This window comes from Aspergillus piperis, assembly GCF_003184755.1.
Source record: "Aspergillus piperis CBS 112811 unplaced genomic scaffold BO85scaffold_8, whole genome shotgun sequence".
NCBI lineage: Eukaryota > Fungi > Ascomycota > Eurotiomycetes > Eurotiales > Aspergillaceae > Aspergillus > Aspergillus piperis.
In genome coordinates this window covers 33,785-57,181 of record NW_020291598.1, presented here as the reverse complement: position 1 = coordinate 57,181, position 23,397 = coordinate 33,785, and the positions used below count along the sequence as shown (strand labels likewise).

The window sequence follows — 23,397 nt, the reverse complement described above, 5'->3', positions numbered from 1 at the left end:
GTTTTCCCGTTCTCGACTTCTCTCCGCATCTCGATCTCCACAGCCCATTCCATCATCCCCGGTTAGCATCTCCCACCGTTGGAACACTACTGCACCCCCTCATACGACTGATTCCTTTCAAATAATGGCATGCTCAGCTGCGTAGAATGCAATTAGCCTAATCGGCTAAATCTCGGAGCGATGCCTATTTAAATCGTCATCGAAGACATCTCAAGAGCGAAGAGCACTTGCCCCTGCATTGACGGAACGCGGGCGTCAATTCCTTCGGCCGTATCATGAATTCGACATAGAAGGCCCGAATCATGTATTTTTCTTCCCTTTTGGCCATAGGGGCCCTGGTTCAGGCAGCAGCAGCAACCTATCTCGCCCCCAACTCTACCGGTCTCCGTATCCAGCATGGCTTCGAGACCATCCTCATCCAGCCGTTTGGGTACGACGGATTCCGCGTGCGCGCATGGCCCTTCCGTCCGCCTTCGGGCAACGAGATTAGCTTCATCTATGATCCCCCGATTGAAGGTTATGAGGACACCGCACATGGCATGAGCTATGACACCGCAACAACCGGCACGGAGCCTCGCACCTTGCGCAACGGCAATATCATCCTGCGCACCACTGGCTGGGGTGGCACCACGGCCGGATACCGCCTGTCCTTCTACCGCGTCAATGATGATGGGAGTGAGACCCTGCTCACAAACGAATATGCTCCGCTGAAGTCTCTCAACCCCAGGTACTATTACTGGCCGGGACCTGGGGCCGAATTCTCTGCCGAGTTCTCCTTCAGTGCGACTCCGGATGAGCAGATTTATGGCACGGGCACGCAACAAGATCATATGATCAACAAGAAGGGTTCCGTTATCGACTTGGTCAACTTCAACACCCACATCCCTACTCCAGTCTTCATGAGCAACAAAGGCTATGCCTTTATCTGGAACATGCCGGCCGAGGGGCGTATGGAGTTTGGCAGCCTGCGCACCAGATTCACCGCGGCGTCTACGACGCTTGTCGACTATGTAATCGTCGCCGCACAGCCAGGTGATTACGACACCCTCCAGCAGCGGATTTCGGCCTTGACAGGACGGGCACCGACCCCGCCCGACTTTTCCCTCGGGTACATCCAGTCCAAGCTACGATATGAGAACCAAACGGAGGTGGAGCTGCTGGCTCAGAACTTCCATGATAGAGACATCCCAGTGTCCATGATCGTTATTGACTACCAGTCGTGGGCTCATCAGGGTGACTGGGCGCTCGATCCGCGCCTGTGGCCCAATGTCGCGCAGATGTCGGCGACAGTCAAGAATCTGACCGGAGCCGGAATGATGGCGTCTCTATGGCCCAGTGTTGCCGATGACAGTGTCAACTACGCAGCCCTGCAGGCGAACGGTCTGCTCTCAGCCACCCGCGACGGCCCTGGTACCACTGACTCCTGGAACGGATCATACATCCGGAACTATGACTCCACCAACCCCTCGGCGCGGAAATTCCTCTGGAGCATGCTGAAGAAAAACTACTACGACAAGGGTATTAAGAACTTTTGGATTGATCAGGCCGATGGCGGAGCATTGGGCGAGGCTTATGAGAACAACGGCCAGAGCACATACATTCAGTCCATTCCGTATACCCTGCCGAACGTGAACTACGCCGCTGGCACGCAGCTCGGCGTGGGTAAGTTGTACCCCTGGGCGCATCAGCAGGCAATCGAAGAAGGCTTCCGCAATGCGACAGACACCAAGGAAGGAAGCGCTTGCGATCACGTCTCCCTGAGTCGGTCCGGATACATCGGATCCCAGCGGTTCTGCAGCATGATCTGGTCTGGAGACACCACCTCTGTTTGGGACACACTGGCAGTGCAGGTCGCCAGTGGTCTGTCCGCCGCAGCAACAGGCTGGGGTTGGTGGACCGTCGATGCTGGCGGCTTCGAAGTCGACTCGACAGTTTGGTGGAGTGGAAACATTGACACGCCCGAATTCCGGGAATTGTATGTGCGCTGGCTGGCCTGGACAACCTTCCTGCCATTCATGCGCACTCATGGTAGTCGGGCCTGCTACTACCAGGATGCCTACACCTGTGCCAATGAGCCATGGTCCTATGGTGCAAGCAACACCCCCATTATTGTCTCGTATATCCACCTGCGTTACCAATTGGGTGCTTATCTGAAATCGATCTTCAACCAGTTCCACCTCACGGGTCGCAGTATCATGCGCCCGTTGTACATGGACTTCGAGAAGACCGACCCGAAGATCTCTCAGCTGGTGTCGTCGAACAGCAACTACACAACTCAACAGTACATGTTTGGTCCACGTCTCCTAGTCTCTCCCGTGACCTTGCCGAACGTCACTGAGTGGCCTGTATATCTTCCGCAGACGGGAGATAATAGCACTAAGCCTTGGACGTACTGGTGGACGAATGAGACGTATGCGGGAGGACAGGTCGTCAAGGTTCCTGCGCCCGTGCAGCATATCCCGGTATTCCATCTGGGATCGCGCGAGGAGCTTCTGTCGGGTGATGTATTCTAGAGTCACTGATGTGAGATCGATGGCGTGATAGAAAGTCAATGAGAGCGGTTAGGACATTCTGAATAGAATTCAGATTTCTCGATTGCAACAGTGTCAAGGTACTTAATCAGGAGACACGGTTTGAAAAGGTCCAAGATAAGCAGAAGAATGTAGCAGAAAATGAAAGATAGGAGGAGGCATCGTCGGCGCTGTCAGGTGAGTGGCACGTGTCACTTTTTCGGAGTTCACGAGGCCCATATGTGTGTGTATTCTGTCTCAAATGCTCGTCCACCCCAGTCAATCGCAGAATCTGCAGATCCTACTGTATTTGAGAGAATATGCTAAATCCGAACTACGTTGAACGTTCCGAACAAGGCTATATTTATATGATAATGAATACATAGTGTGGATGTGAGATATGTTAACACACATAGTTGTTACCAAATGATCAGACTGGTTAACCCCAAGACAAGCAAACACGATCATTCCCCTCCTACCAGCGGCTCCTGCTCCACCGACTCAGACGACACCGACTCATCCCAATCACACCGACAATGCTGAGCACGATAGCGGAGAATAGCAACGAGACTATTAGCCGTGGTAAGAGCCTGCAGCACCGCGGCTGTCCAGACCATCCCCATAAACGACGTCCCCGTCGTCGCTGAGACCCCATATCCACTGCCGGATTTGTTAATCAACTTTACAAACTCGGTTGTGATGACGCTAGCAATAATGGAAGCGATTGCGAAGGTGAGAAGGCTTGCCTGCAAAGTAGACATGACATTAGCAATTCAAGATGATATAAGGGGCTATACCTCAGAACTAACCAGATAGGCAAGAAATTCTATGTTAGATGGCGGAATATCAAGATCGAAGCTAGATGCCGGCCTCCCAGGGTACATGGGCGGCCTGCTATTTTCCGATGCCCGTGCACACACGACCGTCCAGATGCGGATTCCGATGGATATAGCGGATGCGGTAGTTCCAAGGACCATGAGCAAGACCATGGCGGTGTTGGTCGGAGCTAACGCCTCGAAATCGGCTGTTATCCAGGACGGCCAGCTGTCCGGGGAGAGACTGCCTGATGGGGTGCCCATGGCTTTTATTATGGCCTCACCGGGGTTGAAGGTGAACAACACAGTGCGGTCGGAACAGTCGACGATCTCTTTTTTGGTTGATGTGGCATTGGTGGTCTCGTCTGATATGTATGTTTCTTGGTACCCGGTGCAGTAGGACATGGTGTAGATGGAGAAGTAATCGGGAGCACCTTGTCCGCCGGCTCCTCCTGTGTGTAACTTGAAAGAAGGCATCAGTGGTGTATGGTGGAATAGGTAATACTTTTTACTTACGGTTAAAAGGTCTGCCTGCGGTAGAAACTGGCGTTGACTGCCAGCAAAGAGAGAGAGAATGCCTAGCAAGAAGGCAACGCAGGAGCCGATGCCAGGCAGGAAGATCTGGAGGCAGCCCATGGTAGTTTCGTGTCCGGTTGGCTCTCTCTTAGGCTAGTATACTAGTGACTATAAGGGTGAATATGATCGCAGAACTCCCTCTGCTGGATCAATAAAGCATTGACAAGTCTTTTCATGAGGCGAGAAACACGAGGTAAAGCACGAGTCATGCTTCAGAGTAAGGTGACACTGCAGGAAAAGAAGATCTTATACACCGTAGATAGCTGGCGTGTAGTCTCGCCTACTATACTATAGACTATTATCCACTGCCGTCTTTGGCTCCCAGCCACCGAATTCTGGGAATGTTTAGCCATGCCTCTACCCTTGTTTCAGAGGACGAAGGCGCATCATCAATGAGCTAAAACCTTGGTAAGTGCAGCCGTATACGGGTAGGCGCTGCGTAGAGTCTTCATTAAAGGGAGTGAAAGGTCTCCGGATCCATACCCAGCCACGCAATTTGTAACCTGCGTGATGGGATTGATTTATCAGAAAGCGCACATTGCGTATGATCTTGCCGCTGGTGCTGAATAGAGAGGTGATCAGCACTGGCTATATTTCGATTTACCCAAGTCCCGATCTAATGGTACATTAGTATTCCTTTTTTCAGTGAATGGGTCACGACCGTTAAAGAGAGTAGAAGGTTACTCCCGAAGCCAGCCGAGAAGCATGGAAAGCTTATCCTGGGGTAATTACCCGGGAGCTACATTCCTTGCACCACTGTGTGGTATGCGAGAAGCACCCAAGTGCCTGGAAACTTCATATAATTTCACGTTACACAGAAATTCTCCAGATGGAGCCCAAGTATGTTGTTACAGAGTGAGAAACAGGTTTCGACGATTCATGACGTTGTTTGTGTGGTCGGTTTAAACTTCCGAGTTGATAATGTTTCAGAGGTGGATGCCAGCAAAGCTGGTGACATAGTTCTAGATAGACCGTACTTGGGGATCATGCTATTCGCTCAGTCGAGGCCATTTCTGAGACCGTCTAACAGCCGTTTCTGGATTATGAGCGCATAGATGGCTTTGATGGTCAATGAAAGATTGGAGCGTTAGCCCCTAGGTCTTACATTCTTTGATTTCTGTAAAACAGGTGTTCAGAGTTCGGATGTGATTATAAATATGTGGTCTAGTCTATTTGTGTCTATCTAAAGTATTATATCTACAGCAAAGCCCAGGATTAAAGCTGTTTACCTACGCCTTTTTAAGATCGTCTTCGACGGGCGGCATCAAATCCATCACAGGGGCCAGTTTACTCTTCTGCCGAAGACGGCCACCGAAGAGGTAGAACATTAACGGGATGGGAATCATCACCACGGCAATGCAACCAAGCAGTGTGCCGGCCCATTGAATGCCCAGGTTGTTGAACATTTGTCGCGTGAAGAGAGGAAAGACGGCGCCCACCATGGATCGCATCATGGTATTGGCCGCAAACGCAGATGCCGCACTGCTTCATTAGCATGTAATCTAAGGGTCGTTAGATAGGGGGGTTTAATGATGTACTCACAATTTGGAGTATGTGTCCAGAATATAGTTGAAGCACTGCATGAAGATGGAAGTCAAGCCAAAGCCGACAGCCACACCAGCAGCCGTGGGTGCCATCCAATGAATGTTACTGTTCCATCCAGTCCAACCGAACCTGTATCGCTTATCAGTATTTCCACCGAGTCCGACGTCTTATATCGCGCGGGGACAATCATACCAGAACAGCCCACCAGCAAACACAGCACCACCAACAATGCAAGGAGGCAGACGCCATTCGGGTACCGCGACGTAATTGTTAGCGGCCAACTTCCGCGAATATTGTCCTGACAAAGACAGAACAAATGTGCTGCCCGCAATCTCACCGATGATGAGCCCAATGAAGGGCAACCCTGCAGTACCACCGGTCATGCCATAAGTACCTTCGAAGATGATAGGATAAGCTTCTAGCAGCGCATAGGCCAATCCGTAGATGAAGGACATGTAGAGCGTGAGCAGAAACGCAATGGGTTCAGTGAACAGAATGAGGAACGGACGCGCCAGGTTCTTGGTAACCAATTCTTTGAAATCAATCTCCAGTTCGTCCTGGCGAGCGTGAATGCCCCAGTTCCGTGTCTGGCGTCGGAGAATGGCTGCCTTTTGAACCAGGATGATTGGGGCATAGGTCTCTGTAGTGAAGAACACTATCAATGCGAGACAGAAGAACCCAACTATGGCAGGGACGTACAGCGTCCATCGCCAGCCAAGATAGCTAGACGCGGTGTATCCACCGATGAACGGGGCTGTGAAAGGACCGGTGAAAACCGACATAGTGTACATGGCAATAGCGACACCACGTTGGTGGTTGTTGAACACGTCAGACAGGCTAGCAGGCACCAGAGCAATGATACTAGCCGCACAAAAACCCGCAAAGAAACGGCACAGCATCAGGGTTTGGGTATCCTTGGCGGTGGCAGTGGCTATCATGAAGAGGTCGAAGCCGAACATCCCAAGCAACAGCGGCCATCGCCGGCCAAGCAACTCGGAACTAGGCGCCCACACTGTCGGGCCGGCCGAAAACCCTAGAACATACAAAGTTGTTCCCAGAGCCGCAACTTCTTCACCAAAGCCGAACTCTTTCTGGGCACCTGAAGCCGCGGTTGCAAACACCGCACTGCCGTAAGCGGTCACTAGGGCACAGGAGGTGAGAAGTGATCCAAGCATGACCCTATATGGCATCAGCAACCGTCAAGCTAGATACAAGTCCGGCAGGTGAGCTGTGTTGCATTACCTCTTCTTCATGGGCCAGTTGTGGGGATGCATCGGATCATCCGCGCCTTCGAACTCGACCACATATGCCTCAGAGTCCGGTAGAGGCGGGGGATACGGCTTGCCTGCCCCAATAGGCAACCATTGGTCTTGCGGTATGCGACTTCCTCGAGATCCAACAGTCAGTTGTTGTTGGAGACGATAGGTGTTGATTCGCTCGAGCTCGATGCTGTCATCGCCGGGTGGTCCGCCCCGCGAGTAGCGGCGACGGGATAGGGAGATACCGTCCGCTATGGACGAGTCGTCGTCTCCGGCTCGGTCTGCATCATGGAGTCGATCCATGATCACAAATCACCTTCTACACTTTTTGGAGGGTGGGCAAACCGAGAGGCTTGAAATAGTCAAAGGAAGGAGGTCAGCTAGCGAACACGGGGTTCATACATGGTACTAATATTAATAAATATGAATTTGGGCTTCGTTGGCCCCAAAAAAGCCCTGCAAATTTTTGCTACTCATTTTTCATTCTTTCACCCAGCTTTGGGCGGAAACCAAATGCTCTAGTGGGTCATCAAGGAAGAGCATCGGCCACTCAGCCAGAAGCGTTAGATCCACCGAGTGGGTGGATAGAGGATTCCCTGGGGCTGTCCCGGATAAGACGGAGCAGCCATGGCGCTATGCATATACGAACTGGTATAAGCCTTGATAGCGGACCATCAGATCGGCTAGGTAGCTATCAAACTGTGCGTGCATGGGTCATAGATGGTAGTATTCTGTGCCCGCCCGGGAAGTAAAACCAGGCAACTTAAGATTCGGGCAGTGGCGTAGCCGAGAGAAGTGGTCGGGAAGTCAAACCGGGTCTCCAAGCCATGGATTAGGCTCTCCAGAATTCGGACGGCATACAATATGGCGTTATCGAACATTCTCCATCGTCGGGGACTAGTCCTATTGTACCGACTAGGAGAGCCGGGCCCAGCCCGAGACTTCTCGTCGGGATGGTTTCCGTCGCAGAAAAAAGACATCGGTGTGGCGGTAGGTATGAAAGACCAAGCCCAACCCATGCTTGCATTCTCGATAACTGTCTAGCAGTTACCTGTTACATCTGGATCATTGTCAGTAAAGAGACCATCTGATGCCCACGTCAGACGGACAAATGGAATGTTGGGGGAAAAGTGCGACACGATTGATTGTTGTTGCGATGCCGGCCGGCAAAACATAAAAGGGGGAAGTGCGGAACGAGTTCCGCTTCCGACCGGCAATCGGCATCGTACTGATTGTTCAAGTTGGAATATAATTGCGTGGAGAGCAACAGGACATCTTTTCTTGCCCACTGCCTCTCAAGTAGGCCACATTGCTGGTGGAACATGAAGTCCCATGTTGCGCACTCCTTGAAAAAATGCAATGAAATCACAAGCCCTCGTTGATTTGCAGGAGTTTCGATCATTGATTAACTTAGTTAATGACTAACAACAATTAACTACTAACTAGTAGTTAACTTGGTTGACTGGTTGACTCTGATCATGGCATCAGATCAAGAATGATCGAACGTGCGATCTGAAAGATGATGAGGGTGTAGGAACATGTCTGTGCGAATGACATGATCGGGAGATAAAAGACAAGAAAACTATTCTAAGTAAGAGTAGTGAGTGGTCAGTTTTACCCCGCGGGGAATCCCAACCCCTCACCGGCCAGGAAATCAGATTCCGATCCATCCAGACAACAACAACAACAATAACCCGCCGGGTAATGATCCCACGTCTTCTTTATTTTATCTGTTGCTGTTCTCCCCGCATCTTTGGTGGTCCCAAAGAAAGAGACTAGATCATCTACGTGTGCCAATATGATTACTGGTCTCCATCACGTTAACATCCTCGTCCCGGAAGGCACCCTCGACCGGGCGGAGGAATTCTACACAAACACCCTGGGTCTGCCATCAGCTCCGGTTCCCCATCTACAGAAAGGAACCCTTCTATGGTAGGCCAATGAAAGTCTCGCTTTCTAAGATGGGACAGTCGTGGTTAATTTGCCGTAGGTTCAACCTCACGCCGGATGGCAGCCAGCAGATTCATGTAGCCTTTGGCTCCAACAGCGATTTGCATTCCGACCGTCACGCTTGCCTGAAAGTTGGGTCTCCGGACCATCTGTTGACCCTGCAGCAGCGTATCTGGGAACATCATCAGAGAGGGGGCGATGCCGCTCCCTTGCACGCTGATAAGCCGGGGGAGCAAAACTCGGGTATGTTATCCTGCTCGCTCTTCGTTCTCTTCTAGAAAGGGTGTTTCCCTGGCGAATGCGGTTCTATCCTGCTGTACCGTTCGAAATTGGTTTCATCTAATGACCCGCTGACCTTGACTATCTCATTGTAGGTGCCCAGGGCATCGAATATCCGAATCGGTTTTTTGCCAGAGACTTTGCGGGTAACCGGCTGGAATTTACCCTATGACATGAATAACTGAGATGAACCCTTCTGTTTGTTAGCAACACGATAATAAGTGAAAGATGGAGTTTCAATGGGACAATGAGCGTGCATCTCCAGAGTCTTGCAGTTGGCCTCTTCACTGTACGCCCATGTAGACTCCTCGACTCGATACCTGTGTGGGTAGCCTATTGTCGGCTATCAGAGATCCGATGAACGAATGCGAGACGAACTTTGGCATAAGCGATATATCGATTTGCCTCCCAGTCAAGGCAAGGTCATGGCGGTGATACATCGAAGATATGTAGCACATCACGACACGATGGTTGTAATATTGTCCCGCGCCTGGTGAAGGACACACCCATTTGTCTCTCTCGTAAGGGATGATGAATCGAGCTTAATGAAAGGCTGATCTGAAGGATTGGAGAATTGAGATCAATCCGGAAATCTTTCTGGTGAACTAGTACACCGCACGGGGGTCGACCAGAGTTGCTTTATATGTTAGTGTTAGCAGGTTTTCCCCGGAAGAAGATTTATTAATGTTAGTTGTAGCGGAGTACGTAGTACTATGATTCGATTTTCCGGCGTTGACGCCGCCCCTCGAGGGATCTGCAGTACTTAGCAAGACTTGATAGGTGCAACGGAATAATTGTTTGCTGACAGCCCAGCGTGCTCCCTGTCACTGTCACTGCCGACGGTGGAGTCTCGCTAAGGGTAAAGCGGGTACCCGTACGTGAGCAACATCCTTGCGCTATTGCGCCATGGCCGCTACACACTACAAGCCGATCCCCACAAAGAGGGTCCGTGTGTCGATGCAGTTTATCTATTGCCAGGTACCCAGAGGGGCACAAGCAAAGTTCTTCGAGCTGCCACTTCAGAGACGGCGAAAGAAAAGGCACCCGAAACAGCCATGCGTGCTTCCTCCGAGCGATCCTCCACCGATGCCATGGCCAGAGACGATTCTGGCACCAAACCGCCCACACCGCACGAGGAGCAGCCCTTGCTGCGTCCCGATGTTGAGGCCCTCTGGAAGCCTCCAGTAGGCTTTGTCTGGATTCAACTAGGTTGGTTGTCGCTTGACCCCATGAAATGAGGGGTCTAACACATTGCCAGCAATCATGTCGAATGTATTCCTGTCGGGTTTCGACGGCACCATCACTGCCTCAACCTATGCTGTGATCAGCTCCGAATTCAACGCAGCCAACACCGCCTCGTGGCTCACAACCTCCTATCTAATTACTAGTACCGCATTCCAGCCACTGTATGGTCGCTTCTCAGATATTTTCGGTCGCCGGACCTCCTTCTTTACAGCGACAATAACCTTCATGATCGGCTGCCTGGGTTGTGGGATTGCTAAAGATATCGTCTTTCTGAATCTGATGAGAGCGCTGACCGGCATTGGCGGTGGAGGCTTGATGACAATGGGTATACACTCGCAAATCTCCCCCTTCTCACTTGTCAACATCCCAGACGAGTGACTAACGTGGTTCAGCTACTATAATCAACTCGGATCTCATTCCTTTCCGCCGTCGCGGAATGTATCAGGCCGTACAGAACGTCATGCATGGATTTGGGTCCATCTGCGGCGCATCGTTTGGAGGAACCATTGTCGATTCAGTGGGATGGCGCTGGTGCTTTCTATTACAAGTACCAGTCGGGTTTCTAGCTCTGGTTACAGGTCATCTTGTTTTGAATCTGCCAACGCAAGATAAGTTTGCCAGTGAAGGCAGAAGTCTGCGGACAATCTGGAAATATGTCGATTTGTCTGGAGCATGTGCTCTGATTGTTGGACTTTCAACGCAGTTGATTGGTCTTAGCTTGGGTGGAAATGAGCTCCCTTGGTCCAGCGTATGGGTGATCTTGTCATTCGTGGCCAGTATAGTGTCACTGGGCCTTTTCGTACTCATCGAAGCGAGGACAACTGCAATTCCATTGATCCCCCCTCGAATGTTGAAAGGCGTTCTGCCAGTTGCTACGCAGGTTGCCAATGTCTGTGTGGGAATGGCTGCCTATGCGGTGAGCGACCCTTCTGTCAGGTATCCCAGTTCACTGCTGACTGTCAAAGTTCCTTTTCACGCTTCCATTACTGTTTCAGGTAATCCTTTTGGATTCCCCTTCTAAAGCTGGTGCTCGACTTGCTGTACCATCTCTCGCTACCCCGATTGGTGGTGTGATCTCTGGCTACGTGATGTCGCGCTGGGGTAAACTGGCCTACCTGGTCCGTACAGGCTCGTTTCTCATGTGCATTGGCAACATACTTGTAATGCTTCTTCAGTTCAATGACGCAGAGTGGAAGTACTACGTGGCCATGATCCCCGCCAGTCTTGGACAAGGCATCACTTACCCAGGGATTTTGTTCACGTTTCTTGCTGCATTCGATCACGCGGGTATGAGCACCTTGCCGCCACTTCCCTTTCCTTTGACAGAGGGGAGCTTCTGAATAAAACTGACTGACTTTGCCAGACCACGCCGTTTCAGCGTCCACCGTCTATTTGGTCCGTTCGATGGGTACAGTGTGGGGCGTCGCCATTACGTCCACTATCATCCAGAACACCTTGCGCTCAGGCCTCGCTGAGGCCTTGAGTGGAATACCTGACAAATGGAAAGTAACTCTCCTCCCTGTGGATTTACTAATATCTTGAAACAATGGCTGATCAGTATTATGCTACTCGCACAGGTTATTGACGACATCAGACATTCAGTGTCTGCCATCCATAGTCTGCCGCCAGAGATCCAGCTGGCTGCGCGGATGGTCTACTACCGGGGCATACGACTGTCGTTCTTGGCGTCAGCGTGTTTTGGATTCGTTGCTGCTACAGCGGCACTCTTCACTCGCGGAAAGGGCCTTCATCGCTCGAGCGAGGCGTAGATCACGCGTACGTCGCACGCTGGCTCGCTTAAAAAACAGGCCGTTTGGAACGCGGACCGTCCAGTGCCTGGATGAGATGCGGGGCCGAAGTGGCGACTCTCGGGGAAGGTAGGTCTGGTAGACAAATGACCGCCAGCTTGAAGTTGGGGGACGCGGCTTCGCAAACTTAGAACTAGACAGATGTCAATTAGCTCACGAGAGAAGGGGCCAGGAGCTTTTTGTTTGAGACCATCCATTCGGGATGGTCTTTTTGGACGTACCAGATAGCTGACTGGTTATGAAGGAGACGTCCAATCGCAGAAAAAGCAGACTTGAATAAATACACTCTTTTTGGATTCCAGTGCAATCATGCCCTTTAATTACCCGCTTTGGCTTGTGTTCTAGATGTTCAATCTATCCCATGCGCCCAGCAGGATCCGTTCCGCAATGCGGAGAAAGCCCCGTCTACCGAGGAAAGCTACTCTGGGGCAGCTCCCATTTCATGGATTACCGCAGTGAAACACCAATAGAAGCCATAAACGCCAAATTCTCTCTGCCGGGATATTGCGGGGAAGCTACCCTCCTGACAGCGCTGGCGGCGAGTCTGGAGATATAGGGCAAGCTCCACGACGCTATAGCATGGTTAGCCGCATTTTTCCCCCGCACGATCGTCGACGATCACCTCCAGTTCATGAGCAATTCCGCCCTAGTTCCGCTATGGTGGACGTCTCTAACCTAAATCCGGGGATGGTCTTGCTTTTACTCCCTTTTGGTTGGACGGGACGTGATAACAGGTCTCGGAATTCGATAAGCGTTCCGGGATATCTTGGGTATCAGTCATCAGTCATCCGTATCGGGCCTGGATGAATAGGTTGATTCAAGGAAAATCAGTCTCCACCGCTTTGATCTTATCGACCTTGGATGCTTATCGTAATCGAGGTTTACATCTGTCAAGGTCCCTTCTGGGGACGCGGAGCTAGGGCCATCATCGTAGGAAGGATTCATAAGATGGCTGATCCTCCACTTGAAGTATATTGATTCCGCAGTGCCTCATCACACGGCAGACAACATAAGAGGCCATGGAGTCAGAAAACACTAAGGTCTCGCACCTGAAACCCGGGTATGCCGCATCGGCAGACCTTGAAGTCGACATGGACAAGGGGCAGGTTGCCCTTACGGGCATCCCGGACATGCACCTGAAGCGAAACTTCAGCATAGTCAGTATAATTGCCCTGGGGTACAACAATACGAATAGCTGGGTGGCCATAGCCACGAGCTTTGCTATCGCAATTCAGTCGGGCGGCGCAGTCTCCCTACTGTATGGCATTCTACTGGTCACTGCTGCCATGTTCTGTACCGGTGTTACCTTGGCAGAACTGGCCAGCGTGTACCCCACTGCTGGTGGCCAGTACCATTTTACCTCCATCCTGGCGTCTAAACGATGGAGCCGTGGCCTGTCTTACTTCAGTGGCATGGCTGCAGTGTTTGCATGGATTACCCTTGGGGCCTCTATTGCGCTGGCCGGAACAGAGGCGCTCATGGCTATTGTCATCCGGTGGCAGCCCTCATATGAAGCCCAAAGCTGGCACTATTTCCTAGTATACCAACTGCTGAACGCAGTTATGGTCACCTACAACATCTTCCTCACCAACAAGACCCTCTGGGTCTACAACCTAGGCTGTTAGTTAGCTCCCTTCCAATTCGCAGAAGACAATACTAAATACACTGCTTCTCCTCTTGCAGTCATTCTGTCCATCTCAACCTTCCTAGCTATTATCATAACCTGCCCGGTACGCTCTTCCGCACATATCAACACCTCGAACACTTGGCGTCAGTTCGTCAACGGTTCAGGCGGCTGGCCGGACGGCGTCTCCTTCTTGACAGGACTCTCAACGCCTCAGTTCATGTTTTCCGGACTCGACGCCGCACTCCACCTTGCAGAGGAATGTCTCGAACCCGCACGCATCGTACCAAAGGCGTTGCTCGCCACAGTGACAGTGGGGCTTTTGACAGGTTTCCCCTTTGCCATCGCCATCCTATACAGCTATGACAACATCGAAGCATCTCTAACCACCTCCACGGGGTATGTATGCCACCAGTCCTGAATAAGAAAAGTTACTTACCGGAAACCGACAGGTTTCCAATCTACTACATCTGGGAAAAAGCCACTCACTCCCCAGCAGCTGCGACAGTCTTCATGGCTGCACTGTTTGTCGTCTCTGTCGTGGCACTCAACGCAGTCCATCAGACTGCCTCTCGACTTACATGGTCCTTTGCCCGCGATGACGCTCTATTCTTCTCCTCCTTTCTCTCCTCTATACACCCTACGCTCGGAGTCCCCGTTTGGGCCATTATCCTTGACGGTGCGGCAGTGCTTCTGGTCGGGATTGTCTATGTCTGCTCAACAACAGGTAAGCCTAAGCCTTTGCCCAGACGATCATCCTCTACATAGGATCTAACATCGAAATAACAGCATTCAACGCTTTTATCAGCACCACTGTCGTGGTAGCCCAAATCTCCTACGCCATCCCAGCAATTCTTCTCCTCGTTGGCGGGCGGAATCCGCGTTACCTTCCTCCAGATCGCCGATTCAAAGTTCCCAATGTACTAGGCTACGTTTGCAACGTTGTCTGCGTTATCTGGGCTTTCATTCTGACGATCTTCTTTTGCTTTCCGACGGAGTTTCCCGTTACGGGGAGTAACATGAGTACGTGTTTCTTCTACTTTCCTACTATTGACCTGCTTTATGATAAGGAGTACGCTTTCCTAACACTTGCAAATTGCTTAGATTACGCTTCCGTCGTGCTAGTCGTTATGTTGATCTTGGGCGTAGGGAACTGGTTTGCTTATGCGAAAAGGCATTATCACGGGCCACGCTTAGATATCTAGTTTACTATCTTGTATGTAACTTGAACTGATGATTGATGAGACACAATGACTGTATGGTTATTTTCCACTGAAGTATGATAGATAGTAGATAGTAGTTTATCTTCGTAACCAAATGATTTCAAAGCCGATTCAAAATTATACATTCTCATCTATACTTCACTTCAATATCTATTGCAACTCCCACTATTAAACATCTACTTGGGATTTCAAAGATTAATGGTAGCGACATACACCCCGTCGGAACGATTCCGAGCCCCAACCGTCCGGTAAGTGGGGAGGAGAGATCAGTGGATAGGTTTTGATAATTCGTTGGATAGTGACTTCCCGGCCGACTTGATCCCACTCGACTTTGATCAGATAAGTAGATAACGGTTTAGATCAACGTGCTGTTACTATTGCCGTGAGCACGGGGTAATTATCATCGCTTATCGGTCTCCAGGTGGAGAGGATCAAAGAAACAATGGAAGTGGTCAGATGTGCTCACAGACTCCTACCACAGGTGCATTTTATTACTATTTTTGGACTGGCACAACGGCGCGCATAGTTTCCTAAAATGGCAGTCTTTATACCTGCTGTAACCTGATAAGGGCGCCGCTGCTTTTGTGGGGGTACTACTACTAATATTGATCGTTGTAGATAGTATCTATGGAATAGATAGTATAAAGGTTACAGTGTAATCATATGTGCATTTTGATGGAAGTACTTTTGAGCAATGATGCCTTTGTTTTTATATATTTCATTGTATAAGTATTCCAAGCTGGGATAATAGAATGCTGGAAGTGAGGTAGGTCTATGCACACGACTCATTGATAGTGACAATTACATACGTCATTTGATTCGAATCATTAGTAAAACGCTGCCAATAAAAGAGCCCGCAAAACGACTCTGTAACATTACGCATGGAATCACAACACTGAAGGATTATCTGTCTCTCGATCCGAAGCTATTCTTTCCTCCTTTCATTTTGCGACATCTATTCCACCATGATGTTCCAATAGCAATTCCAAGAGCAGCGGTGTGCGACTTGAAAATGTCAACTATTGTATGTCGATGGGACATATCTCTGCAGTAATAGAAGCAATATACCGTTGCCCAAAACCTAATCCCTCATATCCTAGCAACTACCACCCCAAAAGGCGCACTCCTGCGCTACTTGTGCGTACCATTCATGATATGGATCTTCAGCTTGATGCTCCACCCAGTCAAAACCCCATCGCATGTTACATCCCTATCCGCTATCACCGCTTGGTTCAACATTCTCTCAGCCCTGGATCCCCTGCTACTCAACCCCAAAGAAGCAGATGACTTTGTCGCCATCAACGAGGGAACAAGCAAAGTCAAGAGCTTCTTCTATGGCTTACGAACCGCCCTGAAACAGCATCTTAACACCCAAAAAATCAACACGCCCGAGAAAGCAAAGAACACGCCTCCCATGCCGAGATATTACACCCAGGGGAATGGCAGGAATGCATCAAAGCCTATCTCCCGACGCCGGTACCTAATCCGCGAGACGGCGATTGCGGTGTGGCAATATCTGGTTCTGGATATTTCGACTTCACAAGCTGTCAAGTCAGGTCTGAGCAAAAGTGAACAGCAGCAGCAGCAGCAGCAAATTACCTTTGTTGAAGACTCCTGGGTAGAGCTATGCTTAGAATAAATCATCGTGGCCATAACCGCTTGGTTTATTGTAGGACGCATCGTGATCGGCTTCACCTATCGTTTAGTTGCGGTAGTCAGTGTCGGCTTGAGGCTAGAAGCACCTGTAGAGTTTCCACCGTTATTAAGTAAGATGACTGATGCTTAAACGTTACGGAATTCCTGGTAGTGGGTGGCTCATTCTATGGCTCTTTCATCTCTTTCTATCATGAAACATATATACTATATATATCATTTAGTATACATACTAATACCCATCTGAACAGAAAGTTCTGGCATCAACTGCTCCGCATTAAGTTCACTGCCATAAGCAACTACATCACTCGTGATATTCTCGGTCTGGTTAAATCATCATTCTTCGAGCGATTACCCAGGTGTTTTGGGTAGTCTACACCTTACTGCAGACGTAGTAGGGAATATACCAATGCGCGAGTCTGGCGCTATGGTGTTCTTCTTATCATTCGTGTTGAGTAGAGTAATAAAATCACAGCAATGTTTCATTCATGAGATGAAACAAATACTAGTATAAAAGCTGCATAATTGCTCGCTTGGATATACTCTTCACACGTAGTACCTAGCAGTAGTAGGAGCAAGTAGCAGACGAACATATTAACCTTAACTGATAAGAGGCTATACTATGTATCATTGTATGACTATGATGATCTAGCAGTAGTACTGATCCCTCCACTCAATCCGCGTGCACATCTATGATCACACTGACAGCTTTTGTCTATATTCATCATGGTTTGCATAGATAGCTACTACCTACCCAGCAGAGAGAAGCATACCTCCCCCTCTCACCTGCAGCCAAGCCCAAGGAAAATTGGTCGATGTTCTATGAGGAATTTTTTTTAGGTGAAAAGTTTACGTCAAGTGCGAAAACCTCGATCTACTTACGTACAAGGAAAGAACGATCTACTCCTGCAGGGCCTCGTGTGGGTGTAGGCAGCGAGCCACTCAGCTGGGCCAGAAGCATCGGGACAGCGCATTAGTTATGAATGCTGCCTAGCCCAAACCCGCTCTGCCAGATTTGAACGGTACCACCAATCGGAGAGACCGTTATTGGTTGGACTCTCCTGGCGCTGGGCTTGGCTTTGGATTCAAGCTCAAGACGGAAAGTGAACTAGAGTCGCAGGTGCCCCTAGGCATGACAGCTGCAGACTCTGCCAAGATGTCCAGGATTTTTTCTTCATCAAAGGTAAATGCTTCAAATGCAGTCTACACTGTGTATCACATTGTGGGAACACCATGCACAGATGAGGGGACATATCACGAATGATGGCAATTACTGGGGTAGCCAACGCGGCAAAAGGGGGAAATTTCACAAGTCATCAATTAAGAAAAGCGCCATGAAGCAAAGAGGTTGATTCACCTCCCTCCCCGTTCCAAGCACCACCCCGGGTTCCTAAACACATATATCCGGGATCACCATATTGAACAGAAAGGAGAATAGAAGAGGTAAAAAATAAGAAAATAAAAAGAGCATTCCCATGGGGGCACGACGAAAGAAGACAACAGTAACGCAATGGGTAGATTAACAAGAAAATAGACAAAAACCGCGTAGCAACTGCAGCTTGTCACAGCAGCGCTTCCCGGCGCCCCTGGACTCGACCGGTCTAGTGTAGCACGCGATGAAAGGGGAATTTATCATATCGTCGAGGTCGTATATCGATCGTGAGAGCTCGGTTGGTCGCGCAGCCCTCGCTACATTCGAGGTAGCACCCGTAATCGATCACAGCTTAACACATCTCACAGCACTCGATGCACTCGAAGCAGCATTCGCAGGACTCCTCACACAGGAAGCAGCAGCAGAGCGTCGCCAGGCTAGATGGTAAAAACGGTCGGATTAGTAAGATGCGGTGCGACAAAATTCAGCAAGGGTAAGGCCTACCAGGCACCGAGACATCCGCGGTCCTTCTGCTGGGGAGGGGGCTGTTGCTGGTACTGCATCTGTTGTCCGGTCAGAGTCCGATCGCATGACTGAATATAACACTGGTATCACATACCGGAGGGTAGGGCTGCTGGGGGTATCCCTGGGGAGGATAACCACCCTGCGGAGGCGGATAGCCCTGGGGAGGGTACCTGTGCGGAGACCAAGTCAGAACAATGCGCAAATCCGGAGTATGATCTAAGGAGACATTCTGCGACCGCTGGCCGGCTCAGGAAGAGAAAGACCAGTGTCGAAAAGCTTGGAAATAAGCCAGTCTCAAGACGGGTTCCTGAACCAACACGCCGCGGTCGCTTTGAATCCGAATGGCCGGTGCAAAAACCACAGGAGATCAGGCGCAATGGAGGGCGGAAAGACTTACGCCTGGGGCGGGGGAGGAGGGCCGTTGTAGTATCCGGGAGCGCTCATTGTGAAGGAAAAGAGTCTGTGGGTAGGAATAAAAGATAGGACTGGGTCAGCGTGGTGAACTTGGCAGTTGACAGTAGCGGATGGAAGAAAGAGAAAGAGGATGAGTGAGTGGACGGAGGACGGAAGCCCAGCCTTGCGTTGGCCAATAAAAGGGAAATAAGCGTACCTAAGACAACGCCGAGTTCTAAACGGAGTCGATGGAAAGCGGAAAGGTAAGAAAGGGGGGGAGAGGAGGAAGAGGGAAGAAGAGCAGGAAGAGGAACGATCGCTAGGGGTTGGGAAAGGCGAAAGGAGGCGGAGAAAGAGGAGAAGATCGCTGAGCCGCCGTTCAGGTCTTTTAAGGTTTTGGTTGGTGGATGAGAGAAAAGGAAGAAAGACAGTCAGACAGTCAGACACACGAGACAGACAGAGACAGAGAGAGAGAGAGAGAGAAGGGAAGACCACTTATTAAGAAAATTACACTTCATTCACTTCCCCTGCTCTTCTTCTCGTAACATACCTTACAGCAATCAAGGTCCCACGAGCCAATAGTGAGCAGTAGTGCAATCCTGTTTACGCCCCCACCCCCAACTAGAAGGGCGCCAGAAAATCCTAGCCGCCCATGTCTAACCCAGCCTGAAACAGGGAAAAGCAACTGATGAGTGACTGAGAGAAAAGAATGGAAAATTAATCAATATTGAATCCGAAACAAGTGCTATCTAAAGCTAAGTGATCATCTGTCGTGATTCCTTCAAAGTGCAGAGAAAATTGAACTGTGAGAGAGAGAGAACCAGCTCTCCCTCTCCGACCGAAGGGGACCGTCAGCCCATAATTACAATACATACATACTGGTCTCATACGCAGCACCGCCCGGACTCAGCCACATTAGCGCAGCCCTACAGGACCCAGTTACCGCCAGGCACCAGCCACGACAGTTCCTGCTATTGATTGATTTGGGGAATTTGTCCTGGAACAACTGTCGGACAACCCCTTCAGCGGTCAGGGCCAGCACTGTCTGCCTACCAATCACCGCCCTGGTGCTTGGGGTTGCGCCCCACTGCCATCGCCCGTGGGCGATGGCTCAGGGAATGAAAGGTTAGTTGTCAGCCAACCGTCGTCGGCTGGCCGAAGGATCGCTGCCATCATTGGCAGGAGGGCTGCCCTGCAGTTCCACTGCATGCCCCGGCGCTCATGAGACCCCTAAAATTGCGCCCAATCACTGCGCCCAACTTCGTGGCAGTCGGGTGCCGGCACAAAGCCACGCCCGGCGTCACCGCCTACCTGCACCGCCTACCTTACGGTCACCGCCCGTGGCATCTTCGAGCACGGTCCCTGCGTATCTTAGTATCCTTTAGCAAGAGTAGGCTGCAGTTACCAAAATAGGTCCTGCAAGGTTGGCAGTGGTCTTCCCCACCATACCCTAGTCCCGAGACTTGTACTCGGGGGGACTGTGGCTCTCATGCACGATGTGCATTAAATCAATATATTTCACGAATCTGAGACTGGCTGATTGACTGCTCATCATCACACATTATGTCGTAGCGCCCATCAGGGGCATCACCAGGTCGACTTGGTCGGCCCTCTGGAGTCCGAAGAATGAAGAGAAGAGAAGATAGAAGATAGAAGAATCACTGAAAGAAAAGAAGAAGAAGAAGAAGGGGGAAAATGAGAAAAAATGGTAGGAGAAGAATTAGAAGAGGAAAGATTAGGAACAGGAAAAAGGAAATGAGAATAGAGAAAATGAGAAGAAAAGAAAAGCCAGTGAGAATTTATCACACGAAATATAGGCGAAAAGTGCAATGTGAAGAATATGGAAACAGCCCCAAAAAAATCAAGGTTCAAGATGTATAGTATCAACAAGAAACCCATGAGTAACCAAAGATCTAGTCTCAAGCCCCTCAGGGGAGGTAAATGAGAAAGCGACCAACCGCTGGGCTGAGGTTTATACAATCACACATACGAATCGATCTCAGGTGGTAACGTCTGAGAATCGAAGTAACAAGGAGCAGCATCCATCGATGGGTCCATGACCATCGTCGGCATCGCAGTGAAGGACTCAAATCCGTTCACTAATGTCGAGTCCATACCCTGAGAAGAGATATCTTCGACCGACGTCTGTGGCAATCCAGAGAACGCAATGTCCTCGGAGGCCGCAGGCGGAGCAGCCGCCATGTCATCGCCTAGCGCATCCTGGTCAATATAGTTCTGGGCATTTTCGAGGACGATCTCCTCTTTCTGCACCATCCAATGCTTCAGGACATCCATGGGAGGATGATTTCCACCGCCCTTGCCGCCGCGCTTCTCGCTGTCTTTGCCACGACCACCACGGCCTCTTTGGCACGGGTTGAAGTGGGTGCGACGAAGATGAGCGGCAGCGTTGTAGTTAGCACCGTATCTTTTGCCATTCCGACAAGCCTTGCAGTTGGCCAGGAATGTCTTGCCAGGAGAGATGTCAACACAAACCCAAACCTTGCGAACAACGGCATGGACCCGCTCAATGTGTCGACGCAGCTCGTGCTCTCCATGAAAGCCATCCGGCTGGTCGTTGCACATGTTACAATACGTCTTCGGACGTGGGGGCCGTTGTATCGAGGCCTTGGGAATGGCTGCAACCTCTTTGGCAGTACCATCCGATGATGAAATGCGAATCATCTTGTGCTGCTCAGCCACCTTGGGGGGCGAGCTGCTGTGTGGCTCGGCTTTAGGAGCAATGGGTCGAGTACCCTGAACGATCTGTTCTTGGGTCCTGCGAGCCGCCCTCGATGGCTGGGAGAGAGACGAGCTGTCGCTCTCGACAGACATAGAAGGCCTCATCTCCGTCGCAGTGGACGGAGAAAGTGTAGGAATGGGTGGATGGAAGGATGTGGAGGATGGAGCGGAGCAAGAAAATGACATCGAGCCAGAGGGCTCAGTGAAGGGGAGGGGGACTTCGGGGTTTGGGTGTCGGTGCATAGATGAGAAAGAAGCAGGGAAGGGGACGTTCATGGGGGAGGTGGAGGTGACGAATTCAGAGGGGACGGAAAATGAGAAATTGGAGTCCAGATTCGGTCCCGAGGAATCGAATCTCATCATTCCCAAACCTCCGCACAGCGAGTCCGTAGTGGTACTCCTGCTCATTTCCACGGCAGCCGGCTGGACCGGCTGCTCGACCATGGTGGGGTTGGACATGGCTGTGAAGTTCGTCGCCATCAGGTCAGGCTGGCCCTGATTTAACTGGGGTTCTTGCCGAAGTCCGGACATCGTCGAATCCGCAGAAAGCGCCATAGAAAGTGCCGAGACGTGTCCCTGGCCCTGGAAATCATCCAAGTACTGTTTGGCGTATTCGGAGGGCGTGTACTCGCTGACATGGTCAAGGCGGCGCTGCACACGCTGGGGTCCATAGGAGTGTCGAAAGCCCGTTGCAGGGGTTGTCAGCGACGGACGGTGAGCAACCGGTATCTGCTGACTCTGCGAGCGGACCATAGCCGTGTGCCGGGAGGAGGGCCCAGGACCAGAGTAAGAGACCGAGCTGCCTTTCCGAGAATTCGTTCTTGAGAGGCGTCGAGTAGTCTCAGGAGCCGCCGGCGAAGACGCATGAGACAGTTCGCGCGTCAGATCAACGGTCACTGGAGGTTCCGGAGTCTGCCAAGTGTCAATCCAAGGACTGTTGGCGGGAGATGACAGAAGAGAAGAAGATCATGGAATAGCGCGGGAGGGACAGAATGGGTAAAAACGCAGGTATGGAGGAGAGGCGGGAGCAGAAGACCAAGATAGATCACATACGGTGACTCGTCGTTTCGGTGGAGGAAGACCAGAACCAGGTAGGGTCCGGGGGGTATCCTGTCGTAACCGTTTCCCAGATTTCTCGAGAGCCGCGCCGCCATCTTCAGGAAGACCAGAACCGGGAACCGGGCGGTAACTGGACGAGGCGACAGAGGATATGGAAGAAGAGGCCGTGGTGGTCATGAACTGACTTAACCGCTGACTCCAAAGTTCGTTTCGCTCTGATTCCGGAAGATGGGAGTGTCGATCCAAGAAAGCGTCCCGATACCCAGAGATGGCCCTTGTGAAGAGTTCGTCGTCGGCCATGGTGCCAGCCATAGTGGGTGAAGAAGTCCTCGCTGAGTGCTGCCTCTTCTCACGTAGGATGAGCGAGGAGGCAGGTGCTGCTATCAGTATCAAGTGACTTCAGGGGATTGGAGAGGATCTCTAGAGCTAGCGCGATTTAGTATATGTATGGCAAGGGAGATCTCCTTGGTGACTTGCACCTCAGAGCGACCACGAGAGGGGAAAGACTGACTGGAATATAGAGATAGAGAGTAGTAGAGAGAATAGCCCGATAGACACTGAGATCAACGGGGCAGGCAGTGAAGTGTAGAAAGAGTACACGGCAGAAGGGAGCAAGGCCGGTACAGATAAGATAGAAGGGTGGTGAGAGATAAAATCGTATGGGAAGGGAAGGTTGTTGATGAGATGATGAAGAAGAGAGTAGGTAAGAGAGAGAGAGAGAGACAGATGGGGGGGAGGAGATATATGAAGGCGCGGTGGAGTAAGAGAACAATGGGAAGTGCCAGATGGATGTTGACAAGGAAGATGACGATAACGATAAAG

General features: G+C 50.8%; 8 protein-coding genes across 8 annotated transcripts; 5 read left to right on the top strand and 3 right to left on the bottom strand.

Annotated features, from left to right (window-relative positions):
• Window positions 1–186: 186 nt before the first annotated feature.
• On the top strand, window positions 187–2,833 carry BO85DRAFT_282859 (alpha-xylosidase). Its single transcript, XM_025655214.1, has one exon. It carries the CDS (start codon window positions 303–305, stop codon window positions 2,511–2,513), a length of 2,211 nt encoding a protein of 736 aa, XP_025515674.1. The 5' UTR covers window positions 187–302; the 3' UTR covers window positions 2,514–2,833.
• Window positions 2,834–2,974: 141 nt separating this feature from the next.
• BO85DRAFT_419843 (uncharacterized protein) lies at window positions 2,975–4,078 on the bottom strand (the record flags this gene model as incomplete). Its single annotated transcript, XM_025657878.1, has 3 exons — window positions 3,842–4,078; window positions 3,320–3,787; window positions 2,975–3,256 (listed from the first exon to the last, which is right to left on the bottom strand). The coding sequence occupies exons 1-3, from the start codon at window positions 3,959–3,961 to the stop codon at window positions 2,975–2,977; spliced, it is 870 nt and encodes a 289-aa protein (XP_025515673.1). The 5' UTR covers window positions 3,962–4,078.
• Window positions 4,079–5,028: 950 nt separating this feature from the next.
• Window positions 5,029–7,198, bottom strand: BO85DRAFT_282835 (MFS transporter). The gene is made up of 4 exons (XM_025655213.1): window positions 6,689–7,198; window positions 5,639–6,625; window positions 5,444–5,575; window positions 5,029–5,383 (listed from the first exon to the last, which is right to left on the bottom strand). Exons 1-4 carry the CDS (start codon window positions 7,006–7,008, stop codon window positions 5,131–5,133), a joined length of 1,692 nt encoding a protein of 563 aa, XP_025515672.1. The 5' UTR covers window positions 7,009–7,198; the 3' UTR covers window positions 5,029–5,130.
• Window positions 7,199–8,011: 813 nt separating this feature from the next.
• On the top strand, window positions 8,012–9,200 carry BO85DRAFT_448851 (putative glyoxalase family protein). Its single transcript, XM_025660037.1, has 3 exons — window positions 8,012–8,637; window positions 8,696–8,898; window positions 9,030–9,200. The coding sequence occupies exons 1-3, from the start codon at window positions 8,504–8,506 to the stop codon at window positions 9,104–9,106; spliced, it is 414 nt and encodes a 137-aa protein (XP_025515671.1). The 5' UTR covers window positions 8,012–8,503; the 3' UTR covers window positions 9,107–9,200.
• Window positions 9,201–9,868: 668 nt separating this feature from the next.
• Window positions 9,869–11,948, top strand: BO85DRAFT_519664 (MDR family MFS transporter; the record flags this gene model as incomplete). The annotated part of the gene is made up of 6 exons (XM_025665071.1): window positions 9,869–10,143; window positions 10,193–10,504; window positions 10,572–11,095; window positions 11,145–11,466; window positions 11,543–11,685; window positions 11,757–11,948. The coding sequence occupies exons 1-6, from the start codon at window positions 9,990–9,992 to the stop codon at window positions 11,946–11,948; spliced, it is 1,647 nt and encodes a 548-aa protein (XP_025515670.1). The 5' UTR covers window positions 9,869–9,989.
• A 1,058-nt stretch (window positions 11,949–13,006) lies between these two features.
• BO85DRAFT_468418 (putative choline transport protein) lies at window positions 13,007–14,816 on the top strand (the record flags this gene model as incomplete). The annotated part of the gene is made up of 5 exons (XM_025662261.1): window positions 13,007–13,607; window positions 13,671–14,010; window positions 14,064–14,338; window positions 14,401–14,634; window positions 14,716–14,816. 5 exons carry the CDS (start codon window positions 13,007–13,009, stop codon window positions 14,814–14,816), a joined length of 1,551 nt encoding a protein of 516 aa, XP_025515669.1.
• A 1,030-nt stretch (window positions 14,817–15,846) lies between these two features.
• Window positions 15,847–16,768, top strand: BO85DRAFT_437992 (uncharacterized protein; the record flags this gene model as incomplete). Its single annotated transcript, XM_025658651.1, has 3 exons — window positions 15,847–15,858; window positions 15,892–16,452; window positions 16,739–16,768. 3 exons carry the CDS (start codon window positions 15,847–15,849, stop codon window positions 16,766–16,768), a joined length of 603 nt encoding a protein of 200 aa, XP_025515668.1.
• Window positions 16,769–20,707: 3,939 nt separating this feature from the next.
• Window positions 20,708–23,118, bottom strand: BO85DRAFT_282693 (uncharacterized protein). Its single transcript, XM_025655212.1, has 3 exons — window positions 23,087–23,118; window positions 22,570–22,995; window positions 20,708–22,428 (listed from the first exon to the last, which is right to left on the bottom strand). Exons 2-3 carry the CDS (start codon window positions 22,885–22,887, stop codon window positions 20,758–20,760), a joined length of 1,989 nt encoding a protein of 662 aa, XP_025515667.1. The 5' UTR covers window positions 22,888–22,995; window positions 23,087–23,118; the 3' UTR covers window positions 20,708–20,757.
• Between the last annotated feature and the right edge of the window lie 279 nt (window positions 23,119–23,397).

Coding starts and splice junctions, on each gene's coding strand:
- BO85DRAFT_282859 (XM_025655214.1), top strand. CDS start 303: ATGTATTTTTCTTCCCTTTTGGCCATAGGGGCCCTGGTTCAGGCAGCA.
- BO85DRAFT_282835 (XM_025655213.1), bottom strand. CDS start 7,008: ATGGATCGACTCCATGATGCAGACCGAGCCGGAGACGACGACTCGTCC. Junction 5,576..5,638: donor TTTGCTGGTGGGCTGTTCTG/GTATGATTGTCC, acceptor TAAGCGATACAG/GTTCGGTTGGACTGGATGGA. Junction 5,384..5,443: donor CTGGACACATACTCCAAATT/GTGAGTACATCA, acceptor CTAATGAAGCAG/TGCGGCATCTGCGTTTGCGG.
- BO85DRAFT_448851 (XM_025660037.1), top strand. CDS start 8,504: ATGATTACTGGTCTCCATCACGTTAACATCCTCGTCCCGGAAGGCACC. Junction 8,638..8,695: donor CAGAAAGGAACCCTTCTATG/GTAGGCCAATGA, acceptor AATTTGCCGTAG/GTTCAACCTCACGCCGGATG. Junction 8,899..9,029: donor GCCGGGGGAGCAAAACTCGG/GTATGTTATCCT, acceptor ATCTCATTGTAG/GTGCCCAGGGCATCGAATAT.
- BO85DRAFT_282693 (XM_025655212.1), bottom strand. CDS start 22,887: ATGGCTGGCACCATGGCCGACGACGAACTCTTCACAAGGGCCATCTCT. Junction 22,429..22,569: donor CACCGAAACGACGAGTCACC/GTATGTGATCTA, acceptor GACACTTGGCAG/ACTCCGGAACCTCCAGTGAC.